Source organism: Lynx rufus, unplaced genomic scaffold, assembly GCF_022079265.1.
Source record: "Lynx rufus isolate CCGP_SWC_20201006 ecotype Redwood Valley unplaced genomic scaffold, mLynRuf1.p SCAF_6, whole genome shotgun sequence".
Taxonomy (NCBI): Eukaryota; Metazoa; Chordata; class Mammalia; order Carnivora; family Felidae; genus Lynx; species Lynx rufus.
In genome coordinates, this window is record NW_025814878.1 from 3261721 (window position 1) to 3278201 (window position 16481).

The 16481-nt window shown below is 44.7% G+C and overlaps 1 protein-coding gene across 2 annotated transcripts in view; it reads right to left on the bottom strand.

The window, feature by feature from the left end:
* The window catches only part of TULP4 (TUB like protein 4), a 173922-nt gene that overhangs the window by 22788 nt on the left and 134653 nt on the right, over positions 1 to 16481 (bottom strand). For both annotated transcript variants that reach the window (XM_047101581.1, XM_047101580.1), the window contains exons 7-8: positions 14355 to 14489; positions 7226 to 7392 (exon numbers count right to left, since the gene is read on the bottom strand). In XM_047101581.1, the coding sequence (XP_046957537.1) occupies positions 7226 to 7392; positions 14355 to 14489 (302 nt within the window). The remainder of the gene's footprint in view (positions 1 to 7225; positions 7393 to 14354; positions 14490 to 16481) is intronic.

The following is a 16481-nucleotide window of genomic DNA, read 5'->3' on the forward strand; positions in this document are numbered from 1 at the left end:
TTCATATGTATTATCTCATTTAATTTGGTACCGTAAAACCTAACTCAGCTCTAATGTCTCTGCCAGAAGATGCAATTAGTCTGGGGAACAGTAAGACACCTTCCTTACTGAAACTCTCGTTATCTGGATCCCTAAGAAATTGATGGTAGTTCCTGTGGCTTGAGGCAGTGGCAAGGAGGTAGAGCAGATAGCATTTTTGTCCCCCTTTTGTCCCAACAAGGAGCATTTTAGCGTCAAATCAACACTGGGCCTGGGGTCATGTACCGTGTGGCCTGGGGACCATCATACAATCCCGGGAAGCCTCTCATGTTGTCACGAGTAAAACGGGAGCTGTGAGGACCGAAAGAGGGGCAAGATGCCGAAGGTGCTTCTGGAACCGATCACAGGTTATAACCCGCAGGCACTGAATCACTGTCACCCTCAGCAGCCCTGGAGCTAAGGAAAGCTAAAAGCTATGTGGAAAGAGGACCCAGTTTCTGCGGTGGCCACTCCAGGGCGTTGTGGACACCACTGCTTTGAACAGGCAGGATGAAATCCAAAGATGCAAGTCAGTGACTAGTTATATTGGAAAAAAAAAAAAATCCAAGGCTCGGGGGTACCAGCCAGGATCAACCAAGGAAGAAGGGAAGCGGCAGAGGGCTGTGATGGCAAAGCCACAGGAGAATCTGTTCATTCCTGTCCAGCTGGACGGGGCTCTAACTTAATGAGGTCTTGAGGGGTTTCAAAGATCAGAAGTGGGGATATCAGATCTATTATAGGAATGACAGGAACAGAATTTTCACACTTCAGTGACAAATATCAAGATAAAAGGAACAGATTAAGACACCTGCTTAAAATAGCCTCCAGGGTCAGCTAATCCGGGTTTCAACTTCAAAACAAAATGCAAGGCTGAAGATACTCCATCTTTTATTTCCATCTCTGTGAGCCCAGGCAGCTGTGGGGTGGGAACCTAGAACTCAAGTGCGCGGGCCTCCAGAGTACTTCTAAAATACGCCTCCTTACAAGAGGATCCCACACCCGGGGCCGACTCCATACAGGGGCCTGTTAACTTAGAGTAAGCCATAATCAGTACTAAAGACAAAGCAGAGAAGGCATAAAAATTACACAAAAATTCCTTTGCTATCATTAATCCCTGTCCCCTCTGTCCTTCTGGTTTCTGCTTTTCATGTTAACAGTTGATTACATGTTTTGGGAGGATCTTACATACAATTACCATTATGATAAGTATGTATCGCTTATCCCTTTGTACAAATGAACTTAAGCCACTTATACAGACTTTCAACGTGGATAAAAATTCTCTCTCTGGGCAGCCTTGGGTGGCTCAGTCGGTTAAGCGTCTGACTTCAGCTCAGGTCATGATCTCACCGTGTGTGGGTTTGAGCCCTGCATCGGGCTCTGTGCTGATAGCTTACAGCCTGGAGCCTGCTTCAGCTTCTGTGTCTCCCTCTCTCTCTTTCTCAAAATAAACATTAAAAAAATTATCTCTCTTACATCTCAATAAGTACATATAACATCTCATTTAATCCTTTCAATTCTACCATGTAGGTATCATTATTCCTATTTAACAGGTGAGGAAACTGAAGCTCAGAGAGGCTACTTGGTTGCAGCTAATACACTGAGCTACAATTCTCACCCATTTCCTCTCAACTCCACAGCTTATGTTCACCTACCACAAGATGATGCCTCCTCTCTGTTAGCGTATGGATATAACCACCTAAAGAATGTATAATGTCCCACTAACAAACTTAATAAAATAAGAAATAGAAATAAAGAGAATGTGCCTGTCACTTATTTTTATAGCATATACTCCCTGTAAGATGTAAAGTAGCAAAATAAATACTGGTACCTTTCCATACTAAATTTTAAGGCTATATTAGAAAAATAAAGAAGCATTTACAGATAGAGCTGATCCTCTTGTCTGAAGGTTTTGAGATCTCCCTGATGTGGGGAACTGATTATTGTAATTCCTACTGAATGGGGGAGGCTTGGCGGTAGGGACATGACCTCAGGATACCCTTAAGTCCTATACACCAGGAGAAAGACTATACTGTGTATTGAAAGCTGCTAAGAGACTATATCTTAAATGTTCTTCCCACAAAAAAGAAATGGTAATTGTGTGCCGTGATGGAGGTGCCAGTGAACCTTACGATGGCAATTCTATTATAATATACAAGTGTATCAAATCCACACTTGTGTACTCTAATTTACACAACATTCATGTCACCTATATCTCAATAGAGCTGAAAATAAACAAATAAAGAGGAAACCACACACAAAATCCTTTTATACCCTTTTGAATACTTTATACTTTTTTAAATATGTCATCTTATTTTTTTAATGTCTCATTTCCTTCTGGTGCTGATTTTCCTGTGCTGTTGATGGGTACTTCAGCCTACAAAACCCTCCCTACAAACGTTCTGTTGTTTTGGAAACAATAAGACTCAAGGCGCACATGCCACAGATGTGGGCTGGGGTGTCTTGATTCAGCTGCCCCCCAGTCAGGGACTTCTGCCCTCCGTCCCCGAGGATCAGGGGTGCCAGCAGAGCATGAGTCCACTGCCTGCCCACAGAGCGCCATCTTCCCTAAGAACTGCCCACCTACCAGGATTGGCTGCAGCAGAAGAGAAACGTACCAAATGTTTAATCCCAATAAAGCCGGGAACAGATACGGGTGCACACTAAGACAACTCCCACAGATTAATGCTTTTGAACAGTTGCTGTCTGCTAGGGAAAAACTCAGCTGTAAATCTGCAGACTTAATCTCTCTCAAATCACACAAAATGACTATTTTTAGAACTGATGGCCAGAATTGTGAAGTTGGTAACATTCAAATCTTAATTTGTGTGGGCAAGTTCACATACTTCGCATGTCTAAATCCAAAGCAGAAGGACAAGAACGTGAGCTACATTTCGGGGAGCATCAGTGTAGTAGAAATCTAGGGCTCCGGTGAGTTTGATGGAACAAGGAGAGGTATTAGCTGGAGAGAGATGCTATTTGTATGGAGGTCTGGTGAGTGGTTAACGCACAGTCAAGTTGACCACGTGAGGACCCGCCTGTCTCGCTGTCTGATGCCGATCCACGTGAGGGAGGCAAGTGAGTCTGCTCCTCTTCCGTCCTTGGCTATAGCACAGGGACTTTGTTAGTAAATGGTCAGTTTCAGCCCCTTCTGGCACATGAAGACACGCCACACACTCGCGAGCCTCACCTCCCGCTGCCCACGAAGCACACCGCACACTCATCTGGGCATCTGTTCATCTACTGTGCTGCCAGTCAGTCATCCAGTTAGCTGTCTGTCAAATGTCTACAATGGGCCACACACATTCCAAGAGGGCAGAATAAAACAAAATCCCTGCCCTCATGGAGCTGACACTGTGAGGTAGGACAGGAAGAGAGATGCACATCTTAGTCTCTCTGATGGAGAGTACCTGACCACGCTGATCGTGTCAGGATAGGGGCCTTGAGAAAGAGCAAGGCGGTCGTTTCAGACAAAGGGGGGCAGAGAAGGCTGCTCCAAGGAGGTAGTTTTAGCAGAGGCCCAACTGAGACGGGCAGTCTGTTTATTTTAAAAAATTGAAAGCTTCCTCACCATATTACTATTTTTGTATACTGCAGTGAGTTGCATGGAGTCCTCTAAAAATCTAAGAGGAATGAAAAACAGGCTGTTCTTTCCATATTAAAGATAAGTTGCTCAAGAAAGACAACAAAAGGGTTAAATCCAGCTGTCCCAAGAGAGGGACAGTGAGGCTGTCCGAACCCACTGTTTGTGGCTGATGAGGGCTCCCAGCTGAGGACCAGGGACCAGCCCATGGAGCTGTCTGACCCTGTGGGTGCCAGAGGGCCCTCCCAGCCTCCTACAGCCAGGGCAGCTCTGCCCCTCCTTTCCACAGCTCCCCTAGGAAGTAGAATGTTTTCGGTCTTAGAGGAAATGAGCTCCAATGTCTAACATTGGAAGGGGATGTGTATAATGTCTGTAAAGGTGTGTACAAAGGGAATGTCTAATGTTTGTACAAGTGTGTACAAAGAAAGAAAGCCTTCTCGAACAGTTCACTGTTAAACAGACCAAGTTGGGTGACTGGTCACCATCAAACTGTGTTGGTGGAGCCATGGACAGTTTTGAATATTAAGCTGTAACAATTTGGCCGCTGACTAAGGGGCAGTAACTAGTAAAAGCCAGCTCAGCATTCAGGCACCCAAACTGCAGTTTTAGAAAATGCACCATTCTTATATTTTCAAAGCTGACAATCCCAGGAAGGACTTTCTTCTCATCCATTTCTAGCAAACCATGGAAAAAGCACTCCTGTGGCAGCTTCGTAAGAATAGGTATAGGGGCACCTGGGTGGCTCAGTCAGTTGAGCGTCCGACTTCGGCTCAGGTCATATCTCATAGTCCGTGAGTTCAAGCCCCGCGTCGGGGCTCTGCGCTGACAGCTCAGAGCCTGGAGCCTGTTTCAGATTCTGTGTCTCCCTCTCTCTGCCCCTTCCCCACTCATGCTCTGTCTCTCTCTGTCTCTCAAAAATGAATAAACGTTAAACAAAAAATTTTTTTTAAAAGAATAGGTACAGTTAGTCCTCAACAAAAAGGGTCAATATATACCCTTGCTAACAGACTCTCCTTCTTGAGTACAGAGTCTATGACCATACCTGCAATCTCTCATTTCACTTTTCAGTTTCCACATCCATCTCTTCCTCTCCCTTCTCTCTTAACATTTTACCCTAGTTATCTTATATCAACAAAGGAACCTTACAGAATATAAGCTGACTCCTCCAACATGCCTTTAATGCAAACAAACATTCATAAAGCCACAACAAAACCAACCAACCAACCAACAACCCAAATTACTGAAGCCTGCAAACTTCAGTCAGTAATGCGAACTCTAAACATCTGCTGTAGATGAACAGGTATGCAACTACATATAGATGGTCCCAGAAATAGCTAATGAGGTAAATTACAGGATTTTCAACTACAACAGGTAGAAAGGAAAGGAAAAGAAAGGAAAATGAATTGCAGTGTATTTCCTTTGAAGAGCTTCAGCCATGGGCATTGCTGTTATGAGTAAATCAGGAGAATCCATTTTAAAGCTGAGGCTGCCGCAAGTTTGTGCCCAGCAACGGCTTTGTACGCAATAACCTACAATCTAATTAACTTGGAAATAAATTATCCAATCTAAATTGCATTTAGTTCTTTCTATAAACAGCCCAATAAATTTCCTAACTTCCTTCCTGCTATAAAAATGTCCCTGCCCTTGGACAACTTGAAACAGCACAGATAACATGTAATTTTAGAATCATTACAGAAAAAAGGTGGTGCTCTCTATAATTAATGTTGTACTTGATTTTTAAAATTTTATTTATTTATTTTTTTAGAGAGAAAGAGAGAGCATGAGTGGGGGAGTGGGGGCGGAGGAGAGGGCAAGAGGGAGGGAGGGAGGGAGGGAGGGAGAGAATCCTGAGCAGGCTCTGCACTCAGCTGCAGAGCCTGATGTAGGGCTTAATCCACTGACCCTGGGATCATGACCTGAGCCACAATCAGGAGTTGGTTATTCAACTGACTAAGCCACCCAGGCACCCTGTTGTACTTGATTTTTAGTAACACCATTACTTTACTTTGTATTATTGAGGCAATTTTTTTCAGTGGTTTAAACAGATCCTCAAATGAAAAAAACGAATAATTTATTAAAATTCTGAGACACTATATGGATATTTTTCCCCAAAGGATGATCAGCTAAGCTCCCTTCCTATCTCTGAGCCCCAAACAGTTAAAATTCAAGACCTATGTTAGTTTCACAGTTGTATGTTACAGTTGGTGAGAACTTCTACACTGGTTGAGGCCGTTGAGCGTCTACCATATTCCAGGCATTTCAAAGAAATGAAGAAAATGTGGTCTTTGACTTCAAGAAGGTAAGACAAGTAGACAGAAAAGCGTAATAAATATCAGAAGTATCAAACATCCCAGGGGGATGCTTCATGGAGAAGAGGGGTTGCAGCTGTTGGGCAGATTTACATAAGGATGTGACCGTGCTGGCGTTAAGGATGGTTTCCCCCAGCTGAGATGGCAGGGAGGGCAATCCTTGTGGAAGGAACAGAATACCAGCAGGAGGGGTGCCCTGAGTCAGACTGAAGAGTGGACAACACTGAATATACTGGGAGTGTGTTTCATTACTTCAATTCACAAATAAGTTTTTTAATAACTGTAAAAGCCTTATTAACTCAGAAAGAGCTGGAAATGCCCATCCTCTCTTAACCTGTCAGGGTAGAGATAAAAGTCAGCATGACATCTGAGTGAGAAGGCACATAGCCTCCTGGTTCAAACTATCAGCAGAAAGCACTAAAAAGAGCGTATGTTGACAACTGTCCATCCATCAATCCACCAAGCAAATATTTACTGAGCACCTACTATGTTCCAGACAATGCACCTGCAGCTTCAGTTCTGTTAAGATGAAAACGTTCGGAGATTGGTTGCGCAATAACGTAATACAATTAACAATACTGAACTATACACTTAAAAATGATTAAGACTACAAATTCTATTATGTGTGTTTTTCCACAACCAAAAAAAGAGAGCTATATTTAAATAATCAATGTCTGCATCTAATTGCAAATTTCCCCGAATCTGGTATACCTGCCTCTTTGAGCTGGGTAAGGTTAGAAAAGAAGTCTCTAGTTTATTATTGCCCCCGTCAATCATCAACTCACTCTCAGACCTGTCTCCACTACACCCCACTAAGAATTTCGTCCTCTGCAAGAGCTGATCCAAATCAGAAATGAAGTGGTCTACAGATCTCTGGGAAATAAAAACAAATAGAAAAGGGCTACCTTTCTTTCCCAAAGATCTTTAAGCTTTCTTACTTACTGTTTAACAGTCATTTAGCTAAGATGCAGAAGTACATTACTGGCATAGAAAACATAAACAGAGTGAACAAATGAAGATTCAGCGCATACTTCTGTAAGTGCTAATTTCTGCTTGACGATAAATACCAGCTCCCTCTGCTTACTCACTGTCCACTCTTTTCAGTGGGGGATGTAATAAAGTATTTTGGTTAAAGGCAAAAACATGTTTCTCCCTTATTTCTTCTGGCTTACACTCCATAATTTAATTAAGGTCAACGAAAGATTAAAATCTGTCGAAGATAATTATAGGAACTATAGCCACCTCACGGTATTTAATGGAGCCCAGAGAGCATACTAACACAGTGGCATTACAATGAAGGTCTGACACACATCCTTACTTGCACAAGCGTGTCCAGGGTGAAGATGTGCTCCCCGCGGACATTGTAGAACTTGACCATGGCACTCTTCAGAAGAGGGCCATTGGGGAGGTCACCGAGCTGGGTCTGCCGTTCCATGCCAGAGACGGCCAGGAGGTCTCCCTGCGTGCACCACTGGGCCACCACCTCTGAAATCACAAAGAAGACAGTCAGCATGAGGATGTGACCCTCCCTGAACCTTCACTGAAGTAGTTTAGAAAACAGAGCTGCTGAGCAAATACAATGGCAGCTCTTACCCTTTCTCTCACGAAGACAATAGCTACCCATTTCTCTGAAGACAGTACAGACTCTATTTAAACAGGTGTCTATCACATGGATGGGGAGCACAGCTCCCTGACACACAGCTGTATCAGGCCAAACCACGTGACGAAGCCGGCATGTTAAATACCTAACTTCAACACTGGCATTACCGTCGAGGGATGTGCAGAAATCTGAGGGAGCAGGTAAGATCATTAATCCCATGACTCTCCATCTGCTGCTTGTGTCCCTGCCCTCAGAGATGATTCTAAGAGTATACAAATGCAAAAAGTAAGTCAAGAGCAAATTCTAAGTTTATATTCATTTGATTTCTGTGCACCACTGGGCAGATAAAGTTCACATAAAGTACTTATCTGCATATGAAGGCCTTCCTTGACTTTTATTCCACATTGGGATGTTATGAGGGCTTAGAAAAGAAGATAAATACTTCTGTTGGATGGAGTGTTGTCAGAAATTTTCACCCTGCAGATGTGATGCCCACCTCCCAAGCCACTCGGTACCTATAAAAATGGCTATGAAAGGGTTGGTCAAATCCCAATGTGGCAATTTACTTATTCTGGCTGGTAAAACAAGCTAATAGTACTAATAAGATTTAGAGCATAGTTCTCTTCTCTATCAAGGCCCCAGAACCCTATCTGGCTCATACAGAGAGCAGATACATAGAGAGAGAGAGCTCATACAGAGTTCTGATATCCAGAACTCAGAGGCCTGAGAGAGGCTGGACGGAGCTGACGGTGCCCTGTCACGACAGGACGCGTCTCAGAGCCGGGACCAGATGCCAGCAGGGCCTGGGCTCCATCAGGTCACAAACCATCACAGCACCTTGCTCTTATTCACACGCGGTGCCGACTCTGATGTTAGTAACAGCACATTCTGAGGTCACCAGTGCTCGGTGACTTCCTTTGAAGACCAGACTGTGGTCCCAGGACAAGATGGCTCCCTGGACCCAGGGAAGCGAGAGCCAGCCCATCAGGTGAGCCACCGACAGGAAGTAGAGACGGAGGTAGCAGAGGGCTGAGTGAAGCCAGCTACAAACACAGAACGAAAAATCTCTACAATCTGAGTCAGTGAAAGCATCAATAAAAGGAGCTTCCCCCCCCCCTTTTCTTATAAAAGGATATGAATAAGGACAAGTACAAACCAGGAAATGAAAAATAAGTTAAAAGCATCATCCAAATATCCTGGTGAGTAAGATCTCAAAAAAGATGAGAGGGGGGAAGGCTTGAGATTTGTGCACGTATTTCACTGTGCTCGGGTATCCAAAGGGCTCAGGTGCTCTGGTGAGAAGCCGGCCATGACAATGAAACTGAAATGACCTTCTCTGGATGACAGTTTTGGCAACACAAGCAAGTCAAGAGGAAGAGCCACTAATGCTGACAGGTAAAGGTGACACAAGCAGAGCCTGCGGTTGTTTAGGATGACAGCGTCCCTGCAACTGCATAAACGAAGAGGACAGCACCCAATTCCTGCGGTTCTGCCGCTAACCCGCTTTGGTCAGGTGGTGAGTGACGAACCCGCACCGTTCTTCTTGCTATTGTTTTAGTAAGATTCTTTGAACTTGCCCCTCAGAAAAGTGGGCTGCTGCTGGGCTGCTGTCCCCGTAGGGGCTGGCACAGACACACAGTCCGCTCAGACACTGCTCGGCGACCAGAGGCTCTGCTCCCCACACGGGCGCCCGGGCCCAGGGAGCAGGAGTCCACGCAGCCACAAAGCAGACGCCCAGGGAGCTCGTCCCCGCAGTCACCAAGTCATACTGAGACAGCCGTGGTCTCCACAGCCAAGTCATTGCTTAAGAGAGAACAAGTTCTGCAGGAGTAACACCACTTCTTGTTCCGACAATGACACAACCAGCAGCATCAAGGGCCTGAGCCAGTCCTGATGCACATGATGGGCAGGCGCTCACCAGGGGAGGCCAGCTTACCCCAGAAAACCCCATCACAAGGAATTCAGGAGTGGGAGTAAGAAAGAAAAACCACGGACTGTTCAGTGGCAACCAGGGCTGTGTGAGTACCTCCACAGGGGCTGAATCCCCAGGGTGGGACTGTAAAATCCTCATAAATTACTACAAAATCAAAGAAAAATCACATATTTATTCACTTTCTAGATTTCACTTCCATAAAGAAGGAAACAGAAGCCTAGATGTGGTCAGGACAGAAACTTTCCTGTCCCAGGAAGTTTTTATAAGTTTATATTAGAATAGAAAATAATCCCCAATGCCTTTGCCCGATCTTTTAGTAATAATTTCACAGTTTCTAAGCCTCTAAAAATTTGTGTCAAAATATAAGCCAGAAGGAAGGAACTAAATGCTTTATTCAGTAAGCCTCTTTTCACTTTTCCTGAAGCTCTCAGCAGAGTCTCTAAGGATGTGGGGAGTTCCAAGGCACAAAAGAGGCCCATCCTCCTAAAGCACTGATTTTCCTTGATTTTTTAAAAGTAATCTCTATGCTGAACATGGGGCTCGAACCCATGACCCTGATATCAAGAGTCATATGCTCTACTGGCTGAGCCAGCGAGGCGCCCTGCTCTTGATGATTTTGAAGTGTCTGTGGATTTTTGGTCTCTTAAACATTTTATACACAAAAAAATTAGCAGAGTCACACAATTCTACTTTAGCTAGACAATCTTATGGATCTTTCTTGGTAAGAGCCGGAAGAGTCAAAATTTGACTTGTAGTGTGCGGTGAGAAAATTTGGTCCTTTTATATTAACAAGAGCCCCTTGTGTGGAGTTAGTGCTGGGTCAAAAACAGGCAGCCAAGTATTCGTGGAGAAAGAATAGCGCTCTTACCAAACACCACATGTACTTGAGCTGCTGGTTGGAAGCCTGAGTGAGGTTCACGGGGGCCTTTGTCTCTTGGATGCCCACGTTAATGATTCATCTATTGGTCATTAGATACATGTGTACTTGTGTGTGTACACGTGGATTTTGTGTTGAGAAAGAGAAAATGAGCATGTGCACAAAGGAGAAACAAATTAAGTAGCAAAGTGTGTGATGGTAAAATAACATGTACTTTTTTTCTTTAATAACAGTGCTTCTGTGAACATATGGAGGGCTGAACAACACCGGCGTGTATTCAGTGAGGACGATGGATCCAACCTCTATCAGCACAGACTGCAGGAGCAGACAGCACCACTGACTGGAACCACTCTCCTTCAAAACCGGCTCTTGACTTTTACCAGTATGGTGCAGTGAAGTGACAAAAAGAGGAAATTCTGTAAAACAAACAAACAAACCCTAGGAGTTTAAATTCTTTGATTTTAAGACAAATGTGGGTGAAATGAGCAGTGCCTTCGAGAGCTTGCTTTACTGCAACGGATGAAGTGTCTAGGTCAGAGTTTCTGAGCACATCACTGAATTGTTTTTTCCTTGAAGGGGAAGAGAATATGCTACCTCAAAATACGCCACACCGGCATATAAAAACTATTTTGAGCTGAAGGCAACTGAGAAACAGCAGATACAAAAAAAGCTCTCTCTTTTCCCCTATTTGCCTAAAAGCAGGGTGTAAATTTGTGCAGGCACTTGCCCACTCTGCCCCCTGACCAGGAAGGACAGAAGCTAATCACTGGAGACAACTCTGGACCCTCATCAGCCCACACACAGCTCCAGAAGAATTTACATGACAAACTTCAGGAACTGGCCATTATCTTCCATTAGTCCTCCCTGTTTACCTTCCCACAATCTGCTACCCTAGAAACTTTAAGTCATTTTCCTTTGTCTTGTCACTTTTCCAAAAACGTTCTGTTCTGCTGTTAATATGTAATATAAGCCCAAGCTCTACCCACCCATTTGAGTTACTCATCTCTGAAAGCTTCCACAGCTAAATGCAATGCATGTGTTAATAAACTTGTTTCTTTTTCTCTAGTCAACCTGTCTTTGGTCAGTGTAATTTATAGGGTCCCAGTCGGAAAACCTAAGATCTGTAGGGGGAAAACAGTCTTTCTTCCCCTACATTCTCAATAAAAAGTACAGTAACTACAAAAGGTAAAAACCCCAAATAAGGTGTACTAATTTATGGTTCACTATGTGATAAAGAGAAGTCCCCTAAGTTGGGAGACTTAGCAGATTCTTCTTTAAGGCAGAATCTCCTCAGCAAACATCTGCAAAACAAAATCACCCACCACCCTATGAATCTGCAATCAAAACACAGTGTAACAGGTGGCGGAGAAGAGGGTGATCACAGGGACCGTGAGCTATCTGCCATTCTGTGTTCTTGGGCAACAACATAAATTACAATGTTGGTGATAAAGCAGAAAATATCATGAGTCATGTTTCTTCACTGGAGAAGCTCTCTGATGATATTTCTTTGAGACAGTAACAGAGAAAGACTAACCCGTTTCAGTCCACCCTATATGACAACTGACCGACCTGTCCACCACAGGACAGATGATCATGGATGGAGCAAGTTGCCACACGCCACCTTGGCAGATTCTGGCGATCTCTTCCTAGTACTTACCCCATGAAGTCGTGGACAAAAAACAAAACAAAACAAAACAAAACAAAACCTGCTGCCGCTGATAGCACATGTAAGACTGAGTCCTCATAATATTCTGAAACCAAGACAGAAAGAGAAACTGCCTACATCCAGCGCCGATCGGATGACATCAGCTCACTTAAATTTCACCTAACTGGGGCGCCTGGGTGGCGCAGTCGGTTAAGCGTCCGACTTCAGCCAGGTCACGATCTCGCGGTCTGTGAGTTCGAGCCCCGCGTCGGGCTCTGGGCTGATGGCTCAGAGCCTGGAGCCTGTTTCCGATTCTGTGTCTCCCTCTCTCTCTGCCCCTCCCCCGTTCATGCTCTGTCTCTCTCTGTCCCAAAAATAAATAAACGTTGAAAAAAAAAATTTTTTTTAAAATTTCACCTAACTTCCTGCAATTAAGACGACTCCGTGCAAAAGCATGTCCCCCCATGGAAGTGTGAAAGACTTAGATTAGATTTAGATTTCTAGTCAGGCAATGGGAAGAATGCTAAATTTGCCTGTATTTTTAAGATGAAACTCAAGTCAAAAACTTTCACACTTGGGAAGGCCACCCAGGGTCACCTTCACAAGCCACCTCATATGCGTTCCTAACCTTCCACCACAGGCTTGGTGGGGATGTGTCAGAAGTGCTGCTCCAGTGCAATCTAGTTTGACAGACAGAAAACAAAACAACACATTCAAGGAATTAAAAAAAGTTTCCACAGGTAAGCAAGATGACAAAGATTCAGAAAAATTTGCCATATGAGAAATACAAGGGAACTGACTGGTAAGTATGTTAATTTCAGTCCTGATCAGACACGTGTCAGAGAACAAAGTTCAGGGCTCCAGGACTAGAGGCAGGTTCTGAGGAATTAATAAACTTAGTTGAAGGTTTAAAAGTAGAATTTCTTTTTTTTTTTTTTTTAATTTTTTTTTTCAACGTTTATTTATTTTTGGGACAGAGAGAGACAGAGCATGAACGGGGGAGGGGCAGAGAGAGAGGGAGACACAGAATCGGAAACAGGCTCCAGGCTCTGAGCCATCAGCCCAGAGCCCGACGCGGGGCTCGAACTCACGGACCGCGAGATCGTGACCTGGCTGAAGTCGGACGCTTAACCGACTGCGCCACCCAGGCGCCCCTAAAAGTAGAATTTCTGAAGAAGAAAAGAAGAGCCTGGACAACCAAATATATGTGAGAATTTATGATGACCACCCCTGCATGTTAGCTTCACAAAGGTCAGAACACTCAGAAAAGAACTTGCAGAAAAGACCAAGGAATGTAAGTTCATCATCATCATCATACACACACAGAAGTATTTACTCAGCTTCTAAAGGAGCCTATTTGTGGTATAAAGAGGGACTTCTACATAGTTCACGTCCCTCAGGAGTTTAGGCTAAATAATTCCTCACAATTATAGATCTGAAACAGCAAAATGGGATACCCACAAAAAGGAGAACTTGTAAGAATATTCTATAGTTTTAAAATGGAATCAAGAAGTGCTTAGGGGCAGGCAGACAGGTAGGATGCGCTCCAATCAACAGTTAATTATACGGACTTGAGTCTCCATTATCATCCCTGCGATCCCTGAGTAATTCAGACAGGAAGCACATGACACAACTCTCTGGTCTGAGGCAAGTTCTGAGTGACAGTAGTAACTTGAACTGCACGTTCTGGTTTACCCCTGGTCTTCCATTCGGATTATAGCAGGTCCCTTGAACTTTGAGACCAAAGGCAATCCAGGGATTTCTACACCGTACCATTTAATCCTGAAGAGACAGAACTGTTTTTCCAAAGAACTCATCAGGGTCACAATGCGAGTAAATATTCTTGAATTGCAAAATTCAGAACATGCCAAATGCCTATGGACAGCGATTTTCTTGTGAGAGAACACATTTCATAACATCTGTCAGGGACGTCAGCATTTGGCGGTTGCTGTTTACATCAATGCCTCAGTCCTGCAGCTGCGGGAACTTTACCGCACAACCATCGGTGTCTTAATATGCCTCAAAGTAACAGGGGCTTCTGTGAAACTGCCGTGCTGGGTCTGCTGCCCCAGGAACGGCAGGTGCTGAGGTCCAATACTGTACTGACATCATATGTTAGCCAGAGGCAAACACATACACCCAAGAGAGGGTTACTCGTCGTAGTAGGTAAAGACAGAAAGGCGAAGACTGTCAGGAATCCCTCCTCAAGATAAGCCTAGGTGTCAACTTGTCACATAAGCAGAGGAGCAAAAGGAAGTGGCCTTCATTAACAGACTCCATTAAGCCCACGGACGGGCGGGAATGGATAAGTACTGGGTGCGGGACACCCACCGGAAGGCAAACGCACACAGGGCTGATGTGTGGGCTTGGGGTCACGTGCAGCCTTCTGTACCTTTCAGCCCTGAGCGGATGACAGTAGGAGACAAGTCGTCGTAGTTGTTCATTAAGCTGATGTCCCCCGAGGTGAAGCTGACGGTGAGCAGTGGCTTGATGTTCTGCACCGGGATGGGATACGCTGCTGGACCATCTGCCAGGACAAAAGTGCTGAGTAAAAAGGAGGCAAGGCACACATGACCCAAATCTAGGACACACTGCTGCAGTCTGGCAGAGGGCTTTAACAACTGCCTGACACTGCAGACCAGACTCTGGACTGGGATGTCACTGAGTAAGGCAACACTGTACATAGCACTCAGGAATTACGTGGGGCCGTCAGGAAGAGCGCCACCAGAGAACCCTGGAATGAGAAGCAGGACGGGGACAGACGGCCCTGGAGGCACCAGGTGGGGCTCCTTGGGCTCTGCGGTATGGTGATGAGAACACAGGTGAAGATTATTAACTCATGTGTTAATGCGTCATGTTTCTAATGATGTGTAAACATAAATTGTTATTTTAACGTCACATAACACGTGAGGATGGTGGAAAGAAGGATGAAAACAATTTCTTAATCTTGGTCCAGTGTACAGAGAAAAGTTGCTTTTCAACACTAATGCCCTTTCATTGGACATTATAGGAAACAGGGAGCCAGAGCAGCCACAACGAGTAAGTTTTTACCGTAAGAGACTCCAAACCTGGAGAGAAAGCCAAGGTTGGCTGTGGCTCATAAACAATTCTGCTACATCTGCAGTGCACAGCCAGTATAAAGAAAATTCCGCTCTGTAAGTTCAAGGAGTACTCATGGATGCTGAGGAAGAAGTGATGGGTCATGTTCTGGATTCTTCCACATGCTGCTTCAAAAGTAAAAGTCAGTCCCTCCCACAGGCCAAGATAAATGAGGGCTCTTTCAGAAGGCCCCCTGCAGGCCTCATACCCATGCCGAGTTCATCCCTGGGAGCCATCCGGAGTGGGCTGGCCTGACATCCGCACACTCGCCCCACCTCAGCCCTGCCTGTGGAGGATCCTCAGGTATTACTTTCCTCTGCTTCACTTTCAGATGCTGTACGTACCTACCTCTGTGCTCAAATCCCCTAGGCCACCAAGAAAAACCCAGCTCTATGTGAAAGGCAAATCCCAGTCATCCTCCAAACTGCCCCATGGCTCTGAGAAGGGAAATGTGTTAAAGCAGCAGCCGGGGTCTAAATTCTATCCTTGGACTCATTCTGAACCTGCTTTATAACTTGCTCTCTAGATCTTGTTTTCTTCCCATAATACATGGGGCTAAGTGAATCTGCAGTGAATCTAGTCAAGTTCTGTTTTAAAAGTGTGCTGACAAGTATCCAACCTTGTATAACACGGACTTTATTACTATGAGGCTGGAGAAATAGTCAATACTTCACTCAGGTTGGGGCCCTACTAGGAAAGGGTATGTTTATGTTTCAGATGGAAGTACATTCTCCTTCCCCCAACCCCATGCACCCTGAAACACTACCCCCAACAGATCTAAAGTTTCTTTCATGTGGGGTGCCTGGGTGGCTCAGTCGGTTAAGCAACCAACTTCGGCTCAGGTCATGATCTCATGCTTGTGAGTTCGAGTCCCATGTCAGGCTCTCTGCTGGCAGCTCAGAGCCTGGAGCCTGCTTCAGATTCTGTGTCTTCCCCTCTCTCTGCTCCTCCCATGCTCATGTTCTGTCTCTCAACAATACATAAATGTTAAAAAAAATTGTTAAAGTTTCCTTCATGTGAAAATAGTCGTCTCCTTAAACAAACGACTGAATGAATGTATGAATGTCTCTGGGAAGCATCATGTCTTATATCATGTCTGGGACAAAATGAGAGCATTCCAAGTACCAATGGGGGTAGATGCCGATGGGGGACACAGTTAAAGATCTATTCCCCGGACCAGCAGCTCACAGGATGAACATGCCCACAGTCACCGGAGAGGGGAGCAGTGCGAGGACAGAAGTCCTGCAGCAGTATGACCAAGTCTGATCTCCTACTATTTCACAATGTATTTTTCCTTTAAAAAAAAAAAAAAAGAGGAATGGGGTACTAGGGAAGTGTCATGGTCCTGAGTAGGCCAATGACGAATGCTGCTGTTGGTGACGGCCAGCATCAACATCAAAGGTTTCTGGCTTTTTGTGTG